Genomic DNA, 9845 nt, shown 5'->3' on the forward strand with positions numbered 1-9845 from the left:
ATCCTTCTGAATCTGCTTAGTGTATTCATCTCTTGGTCTCCCTCTACGATTTTTACCCTCCACGCTGCCCCCCCCCCCAATACTAAATTGGTGATCCCTTGATGCCTCAAAATGTGTCCTACCAACCGATCCCTTCCTCTAGTCAAGTTGTGCCACAAACTCCTCTTCTCCCCAGTTCTATTCAGTACCTCCTCATTAATTATGTCATCTACCCATCTAATCTTGAGCATTCCTCTGTAGCAACACATTTCGAAAGCTTCTATTCTCTTCTTGTCCAAACTACTTATCGTTCATGTTTGACTTCCATACATGGCTACACTCCATACAAATACTTTCAGAAACGACTTCCTGACACTTAAATCTATACTCGATGTTAACAAATTTCTCTTCTTCAGAAATGCTTTCCTTGCCATTGATAGTCTACATTTTATATCCTCTCTACTTCGACCATCATCAGTTATTTTGCTCCCCAAATAGCAAAACTCCTTTACTACTTTAAGTGTCTCATTTCCTAATCTAATTCCCTCAGCATCACCTAACTCGACTACATTCCATTATCCTCGATTTGCTTTTGTTGACGTTCATCTTATATCCTCCTTTCAAGACACTGTCCATTCCGTTCAACTGCTCTTCCAAGTCCTTTGGTGTCTCTGACAGAATCACAACGTCATCGGCGAACCTCAAGGTTTTAATTTCTTCTCCATTGATTTTAATACCTACTCCGAATTTTTCTTTCGTTTCCTTTACTGCTTGCTCAATATACAGATTGAATAACATCCGGGAGAGGCTACAACCCTGTCCCACTCCCTCCCCAACCACTGCTTCCCTTTCATGCCCCTCGACCCTTATAACTGCCATCTAGTTTCTGTACAAATTGTAAATAGCCTTTCGCTCCCTGTATTTTACACCTGCCACCTTCAGAATTTGAGAAAGAGTATTCCAGTTGATACTGTCAAAAGGTTTCTCTAAGTCTACAAATACTAGAAACGTAGGCTTGCCTTTCCTTAATCTAGCTTATAAGATAAGCCGTAGGGTCAGTATTGCCTCACGTGTTCCAATATTTCTACAGAATCGGAACTGATCTTCCCCGAGGTCGGCTTCTACGAGTTGTTCCATTCGTCTGTAAAGAATTCGCGTTAGTATTTTACAGCCGTGACTTATTAAACTGATAGTTAGGTAATTTTCACAACTGTCAACACCAGCTGTCTTTGGGATTGGAAGGCTATAAGTAACGAAAGAGTAGACTAATTTTTTTTTTTTTTACTGAACAGTTTTTGTACAGAAAGCGTCTCGATTTTGTCAGCGAAGCGCGTCGGCCGCCCTCTGCACCGAAACAGCGCCTTCGGTCGGGGCCGCCATCGTGTGCTGCCTCATTAGATAACAAGGGGACATTTTCGGCGCCGGATCGGGCCGCCCCGCGCTGTACTCCGCTGCGCAGGCAACCCGCTTTCTTCGTGTTGTGTGCGCAAACAACGGGACGGCAGCACGCGGTCCAGGTGGCAGCACTGACATCGGCTGGCAGGCGCCGGTTGTTGTCAGTCGCCCGCTTCGGCGTAACAAAGGTGGCGCGTTCCCACCCGTGCTGCGCTGGCCGTCTCGGCGTTCACAGTTTATAATGCGCGATAAAATGGTCGACCTGGAAGCTTTAATTGCATTGGTTTACGAGAGGTCAGCAATATGGGACAGGGAGTCGAGAAACCACTCCAAGAGGCACGTTGTGGAAAAATGCTGGGCTGAAATCAGCAGTGAGATGAAAACTGATGGTTAGTAACGATTTATTATTTTTTTTATCCTGTCTTTTAATCTTTAGAACATTGTATTCCAATTGTCCACCTGACGATATCTGCTTCAACTGTTTATTCGCTTCTTCAGGGTAGAATATGTTTGTCTTCACGTGTGAAAAGTTTATCCCAGTGTCTCTTCAACATGAAAGTTTTCCCTTTGTCCCAGTATCTCATCATCAACATGATGGTTGTTGGCGTAAACTAACAAAGAAAGAAAGAGAGAGAGAGAGTAGGCTTACTGAGTTTTCGCTCTGGTCAAGGCTTCTTCTTTCAAGCGCGCAACAGTTTGGAATTTTTGGTGGAATGAACTTCTGAAATTTGTCTGCGCGATGTAAAATTAAAAAAAAAAAAAAAAAATCACGTAAATGTATGTGTGCTACTTTTCTGCTTATCATAAACTATGAATCTTCTACAGCTCACATTTTCAGTGTTCTCTACGAGTAATTAATTTCTCGGCAGCATGGTGATACTATACTCAGTCATAATGCAAACAAAAGCCCCCTCGGCACCCTCATCGACTGCTAGGGTACAATGCAGCTAAACCAGATGTTGTGACGCCACTGGAAACAGGCCCTTTAATGTATCAGTTGATTCGTTGTTATTCTAGCGTGAATTACAAAATCAGACACGCTAAAGCACTAAAAATCTTGAATTTTTGTTAATCGGCATATTAATGTTTATCCCATACAATGCTTATTTCAAATCTCACTGCGCAGTCTCTCTCTCTGTCACATCAGTCGTGCTCATGTGGTTTTCTTCGTACGCGCTGTGAAAATTAGCGAATTTGCTTCGTGTTCTGTACAGAAACAAAGGTACGGAAAATAGTTACGAAGCAGCGAGAAACAGATTGTGCTTAACAAGTTCGAGAAGTTTTTAGAAAATAAACATCCGTCGGTACCAATAGCAGATTGTAGAAATACCATTTGCGTTTACCCGAACTTCATGTCGAGTATATTAGGTGTGCAGGAAGAAATACAGAACCTACGCAACATGATGGTACGACAGTCGCGCGCGTTAGGAACATGTAACTATTTTGTGAAAAGAGCTCTGGGATCGAAGTTTTCTTCAGAAATGATGATCATCTCTTACAAACTGTCCTAAAATGAGGTTTGAAACTATAGGGTTTGCCAGCTGGTCATCGCTTTTACGAATCACTTACACAGGGAATTTAGCGCTTTTGCTGTTCGGCTCTCCATGATGCACCTGTAAGCTTACCTCCGCCTGGCACGGATGGAAAGACGGCGCCACTACACTATGTGATCAAAAGTATCCGGACAACTGGCTGAAAATGACTTACAAGTTCGTGGCGCCCTCCATCGGTTATGCTGGAATTCAGTATCGTGTTGGCCCACCCTTGCCTTGATGACAGTTTCCACTCTCGCAGGCATATGTTCAATCAGGTGCTGGAAGGTTTCTTGGGGAATGGCAGCTCATTTTCACGGAGTGCTGCACTGAGAGGTATCGATGTCGGTCGGTGAGGCCTGGCACGAAGTCGGCGTTCCAAAACATCAGCCGGCCGCGGTGACCGAGCGGTTCTAGTCGGAAACCGCGCGACCGTTACGTTCGCAGGTTCGAATCCTGCTCCGGGCATGGATGTGTCTGATGTCCTTAGGTTAGTTAGGTCTAAGTTCTAGGGGACTGATGACCTCAGATGTTAAGTCCCATAGTGCTCAGAGCCATTTGAACCATTAAGAAATCCAAAACATCACAAAGGTGTTCTATAGGATTCAGGACAGGACTCTGTGCAGGCCAGTCCATTACAGGGATGTTGTTGTTGTGTAACCACTCCGCCACAGGCCGTGGACTACTAATAGGCGCTCGATCGTCTTGAAAGAAGCAATCGCCATCCCCGAATTGGTCATCAGCAGTGGGTAGCGAGCAGGTGCTTAAAACATCAATGTGGACCTGTGCTGTGATAGTGACACTTAAAACATCAAGGGGTGCAAGCCGCCTCCATGAAAAACACGACCACACCATAACACCGCCACCTCCGAGTTTTACTGTTGGCACTACATACGCTGGCAGATGATGTTCACTGGTTATTCGCCTTACCCACATCCTGCCATCAGATAGCCACATTGTGTACCGTGATTCGTCACACCAAACAACGTTTTTCCACTGTTCAATCTTCCAAAGTTTACGCTCCTTACACCAAGAGAGGCGTCGTTTGGCATTTACCAGCGTGATGTGTGGCTTATGAGCAGCCGCTCGACCATCAATCCAAGTATTGTCACCTCCCGCCTAATTGTCATAGTACTTGCAGTGGCCGGCCGAAGTGGCCGCGCGGTTCTGGCGCTGCAGTCTGGAACCGCGAGACCGCTACGGTCGCAGGTTCGAATCCTGCCTCGGGCATGGATGTGTGTGTTGTCCTTAGGTTAGTTAGGTTTAACTAGTTCTAAGTTCTAGGGGACTAATGAGCTCAGCAGTTGAGTCCCATAGTGCTCAGAGCCATTTGAACCATTTTTTTGAACTTGCAGTGGATCATGATGCAGTTTGGAATTCCTGTGTGACGGTCTGGATAGATGTCTGCCTATTACACATTACGACCCTCTTCAACTGTCGGCGGTCTCTGTCAGTCAACAGATGAGGTCGGCCTGTACGCTTTCGTGCTGTATGTGTCCCTTCACGTTTCCATTTCACTATCGTATCGGAAACAATGGACTTAGTGATGTTTAGGAGTGTTGAAATCTCGTGTACAGACGTATGACACAGGTGACATCCAATCACCTGACCACGTTCGAAGTCCGTGAGTTCCGCGGAGCGTCCCATTCTGCTCTCTTACGATATCTAACGACTACTGAGGTCGCTGATATGGAGTACCTGGCAGTAGGTGACAGCACAATGCACCTAATATGAAAAAGTATGGTTTTGGGGGTATCCGGATACTTTAGATCACATAGTGTACATGAGAGTTGCGTTGTTGCAGCACAAACGTGCTATAATCGTACGTAACTACTCGACAGGTCGTGATTTACGATTCGTGGAGAAGGAATATATAGCACAATGTTTCTTTGGTGTTAAACTCACGACGAACACAGATCAGGATATTATGTCAACAAATAAACGAGAAAATAAGCGACATATTACTTCATATGTGCATATAATGTTTATTTTAACATTTCCTACATGTTCATTTCGTAAATACAAATGATGAACCGCCAATAAAGCAAGTCTTCAGTTGTACACTGAGGGGTTATTTACTACATATGCTGTAATACTAGCACGACAAAGGCAACCGCATCGCCTTGCGTGCAAACAATGCAGCGACGATTATTTATTTCCGTAGCCTTAATTGTTTCTTCTGGCGTAACCTGAAAAACACATCACTGGATGTGAGGCAATAATATTTTCCCGCATTGTACCTCTCATTGTTACACCTTGTATTGTTCCCCTTTCAATCACCTGCGTTCGTAGGCTCTTTATGTGACTGTCGAAATCAGCTTTCTGAAGTAAGCATGCCGTTTAGCCCTGAACACGCCACATTTGCTGTTGCATTGGTGGAAAATGGTCGCAGCGCGCATTACGGTGGGGAAGTATGAGAACTACACCTTCCAGGACTTCCAGAACCGTAAGATAGTACAGGAAAACTCGAGGCTATGCAAGGAAACCAGAATCAGGCCCGATAAGATCAATACTGCCAAGAGATTATCACTTCTTGCAACTTCACGTTCTCTGCAACCGTCACACTACCGCCGCTGAAGCACGAACTCTACTCCGTTAACTTCGATGGGGTCAATGTCATGTGTGCGAACTGTCCATTGAAGACTGGAAGCAGTCAATCTTCACGCTAAGAAACACAGCTCGACTACGTTTTACAAGGTAACATCGCGGCTGCCGAGCACAACAATAAGAACGAATGTCGTTCATCGATGAATAGCGATTTAGCCTGCGGTCTCCTGACGGTAAAGTGATGGTGTGGAGAAGGGCTGGGAAAATGTAGTGCCCTTGCACATCTTCATCCAGGACGCCTTTTCACTGTGGTGCTCTGATGGTGTGGGCAGGAATCAATAAAACCACAAGAAGGATTTCACCTTCAGTGAGGCAGGAAGCCTTACAACAGATCAGTACGTGGAGAAAATCCTTTTGGAGCATGTTGCGCCTTACACTATATTTATTGGTAATGATTTTACATACCAGAAATGCATGCTCACATCGCGAGAACTGCAGGAGTTGGATGAAGGCCTGCTCGAAGCTCTGATTTGAATCCTATTGAACATATGTGGAATCTGCTGGGAAGAAAGGCCTGTCAGCTCTATTCAGAGATCATTCTGGTCCTATGTGAGGCCCTACTGAAAGTATGGTAGATGATTCCTCAAGAGGACAGGGCAGCTTTACTCAGAAGTATGCTTGAAAGGTTCGATGATTGATTGGTGTCAGAGAAAGTAATACACATTTGAAGGCGCAGAGAGAAGTCTGAAGCGAAGTGTAGAAAATAGAGGTGCATTACCTTCATGAGCCTCTTCAAAATTTGCTTTAAGTGCAAATCCATTCGTGTTACTTCTGTATCTCTGGCTTAATTTATTTATAATCGTTTTATTATTCCTTGTTAGATACCTATGTGGGAACGTACCATAATATTTTATTTTAAAATAGTAGATTATTGTCATAAAAATGACTGAAATTTAAAATACTTTAAGAAATTGGAAGTGTTGCATTTTTCGTGACGGTCACTCTACCGCATAATTCAAAAAGAAATAACAGTTTATTACAAACGATAAAAGACGGAAACACATTGCACAGCCCATTGGGTAGAGGAAGGCTCAAAGTCTTGACATTGGTGCGCTGCTGTTAGTTTGTAGTAACATTGCAACCACACAGGAGAAGAAATCATTTTGCGCGTTGGCATTTGCGCGAAGTCAACACATCGTTCAAGTGCATTGTGGATTCCACTGACGATCAGCTAGAAGCCGCCTCTGCACAAGCAAATTTATGACCGGTGTACAAAATTCTTGGAAGCTGGCGGCATCTGCAAAAGGAAGAGTACTGGTCGGCCACGCGCATCTGATGAAAATGTCGAGCGTATCAGTTCACACGGAGCCCTCGTAAGTCCACAAGACAGGAAGGCCTCGAACTTCAACTTCCTTAAACAAAGGTGAGGTGTGTTCTGAAACGACGCCTGCATATGAAGCCTTAAAAAGTTCCATTTACTGAAGCAATTGCGTCCCGACGACTAAAATAGAAGGTACAAATTTTGCATTTCAATGCTCAAGGTTAAGTCAGACGTCACTTTTTCCGAATAACTCATCTTTTCGGACAAATCGACTTCTATCTATCGGGTACAGTAAAACGCCATAATGCAAGGATTTGGGGTCGCAAAATCCTGGCGTTGTCGTCGAACAGGAAAAGGCTCACCGAAGCAACGTGTTTGGTGCCGTTTATGTTCACCAAGTTTATGAACCTTCCTTTTTTGCAGAGAAAACTGTGACAGGAAAGTCATACCTGGATATGCTACAAAACTGGTTGTTTCATTAACTTCACGAAGATTCCAGTTGTTCTAATTTTCATGCATGATGGCGCCCCACCCCGCTTTCACCTTGAGGTGTGACGTTATCTTAACAACACAGTTCCACTAATCTGGATTGCAAGAGGTGGACAACAAAATCTTGATCATTGCTTTTGGCCTCCCGGGTCACCAGACCTTACACTTCGCAATTTTTTTCTGTGGTGGTCGTGCGTAGAATGAAATGGACTATCATTTTGGTGTTTCTCGAGCAACGCATGGTGCTAACATTTAGTACCTGGCATATTATCTGTGCTGCGAACATAAAACTTCAAACCTTCCTCTATCCAGTGACATGTTTCTATCCATCATGGTTTGTAATAAATAACTGAAATCTGGTCTTTCTTTTGGAATCAGCCTGTACATCTGTTACAGTTTTACTTTTATTTGACAGTCGTCCCACAACTTGCTACCGACTTTTCCTTTGACTGAAGTCTACATCAGTTAGGCGTTGGTAGAAATCTTCCGGGTCTACTTTTAGATGCCAAACCAAAGACAATTGGTTAGCCTTTTGTTGAAACATTCCTTTTCTGTAGTCAATCCCTTCTCACTATAAGGTTTCTCGAAGTTGGGTAACAGTGGATACACCTCAGAGCCTACAAATACGTACGGAGCTTCAAATTTCGTTTGAGCCACGAAGCTAAGTTCCAGGACGTCCGATTTTGCCCTTTAGTAGCATGTGGAGTGTAGATATTTGAAATGTGTTATCATCATTCTGCATACCAAACCCACCGACACCGGTAGTTATGAACCTCTTGTTGGAGAATGAAGAAGAAATTATTGCAACTGAAAACATCGATCCTAAATTCTTTGGACACGATTCTGACAGTATTTGGAAAGTTTCATATATTATAAAGTTCTTCCGCTTTTTCTCTGAAAGTCTCCTTTGTTGGCATAATTATTTGCTTTTGTTGCTGTTCCTCCCACATTGCAAGAATGTAGTCCCAGCAAGCACGTTGATAGCCATTAATACACCCACTCCAAAACTGTATGCAACACCCAAAAGGGATCCAGTGGCTTGTCACCAAAAAGAAATCGTAAAGTAATATAAGTTTTAATTTTAATTTTGCTTTATCACCTGTGATACTGGTATGAGGTTAGAATACTGAATCATCAAAAATAATTCGTTTTCAGAGACCGTGCTAAGAAAGAAATGGAAGTATCTGAGAGACCAGTTTGCAGTAGAACTTGGAAGAAAACCAGCATCAAGATGGCCTTATTTACATTTGTTAATGTTTTTGGAGGACTTTGTGAAAGTTAGAAAGCCAGGAAAACTGCGCCGCATCTCGGTCTCGGAATCAACTGAATCTGCAGCATCCACATCTGACGAGCTGCCAACAGAAGTCTGCAAGACCTGTAGGACGGATGCAGAACCATGTGATCTCAAAATGTTGGCTTCATCACCGCAGAGAGTAAGCGACGTTTCCCTAGAAGCTGAAAAGACATGTTCAAGTAATAAGCCGTTATTACTTTCGTCGTCGCAGTTGTCTGCTCGAGAGAAGAAAGGAAAGAACCGCCAACTAAAACATTATAATAAAAGCGTTTTAGAAACTCAAAATGAAAAACTCCAATATTCATGGGCAAAATACCACAAGAAAAGGCACACAGATGACCTCGCCGACGACGGCGATGACTGCGACGAACTGTTTTTGAAAAGTTTAATGGTCCACATTAAAAAAATTCCAGAATGTAAAAAATTATTGTTTAGGAATAGGATCAATGAGGTAGTACAAGAGTTTGCTTATCCAAATCAACCAACATCCCACATAACAGAGTAGTGTCCCTCTACTCATATTCTACTAGTTGACTTGTAATTAATAATTACAGTTTGTTAACATGTTTTCTTGTTACTTGGGCGCTTCCATAAATTCACTGGTAACTATTTTGGTAGTTCTTTGATGAAATTTTGAACGTTTCAATTTTTATATTTATCGGAAAACAATGTGAAATAAAGAATAACTACAGAATTATTTCAGTACTGATTTCATTTACCTTACTGGTATTACTAGTTTTTCTTCTGGCTTTCTATGCTAATTACACCATATTTCCATCTGTCAATATTCAACAATCTGCGAAATGTAGTTAAATGCTTCTATCATCATCCTCATATACTGGAAAACAGCCCCTGATTTTCTCTCGACCTTATCCGAAGCCAACAATTTCATGTATTCCTGTTCTTTTCCCCTCAAATTTAAGGAAGACGTTGTCTAAAAAATAAAATTCTTCTTCGGGTATAAGGATTACTGAGAGCACAACTTTATACCCGTCCTGGTACATCTGCACACTGGCAGGTGGGATCACCTGCATTATCCGTGCGCACCTGCAGGCGCATACACACTGACGGAAAAGGAATCGAAACACTAAGAAGGAGTTGTGCGGCGTAAACGGAAGTTGATAGGAGTATTTCTATATCTGAAAGATGATGTCAATTCAGATATCACGGCAATCGCACAAGAGTGGCGCTACCAGCGCCACTATGAAGATGCAAATCAGGTTTGCTTTAAACACATGCCGTAACGGTCGTGGGCGTTAGTTACTTTTGAGATCAGGCGTGCTGAGTT

General features: G+C 43.1%; 1 protein-coding gene across 1 annotated transcript; it reads left to right on the forward strand.

The window, feature by feature from the left end:
* Positions 1-1562: 1562 nt before the first annotated feature.
* LOC124802995 lies at positions 1563-9142 on the forward strand. The gene is made up of 2 exons (XM_047264098.1): positions 1563-1763; positions 8419-9142. Exons 1-2 carry the CDS (start codon positions 1616-1618, stop codon positions 9060-9062), a joined length of 792 nt encoding a protein of 263 aa, XP_047120054.1. The 5' UTR covers positions 1563-1615; the 3' UTR covers positions 9063-9142.
* Positions 9143-9845: the final 703 nt, after the last annotated feature.

The sequence above is a fragment of the Schistocerca piceifrons genome, chromosome 6, assembly GCF_021461385.2.
Source record: "Schistocerca piceifrons isolate TAMUIC-IGC-003096 chromosome 6, iqSchPice1.1, whole genome shotgun sequence".
In the NCBI taxonomy this organism is placed as follows: Eukaryota; Metazoa; Arthropoda; class Insecta; order Orthoptera; family Acrididae; genus Schistocerca; species Schistocerca piceifrons.

Excerpts from the sequence above, each read along its gene's own strand:
- LOC124802995 (XM_047264098.1), top strand. The coding sequence starts at position 1,616 with ATGCGCGATAAAATGGTCGACCTGGAAGCTTTAATTGCATTGGTTTAC. Across the intron at positions 1,764-8,418 it reads CAGTGAGATGAAAACTGATG|AGACCGTGCTAAGAAAGAAA; the intron begins GTTAGTAACGAT and ends ATTCGTTTTCAG.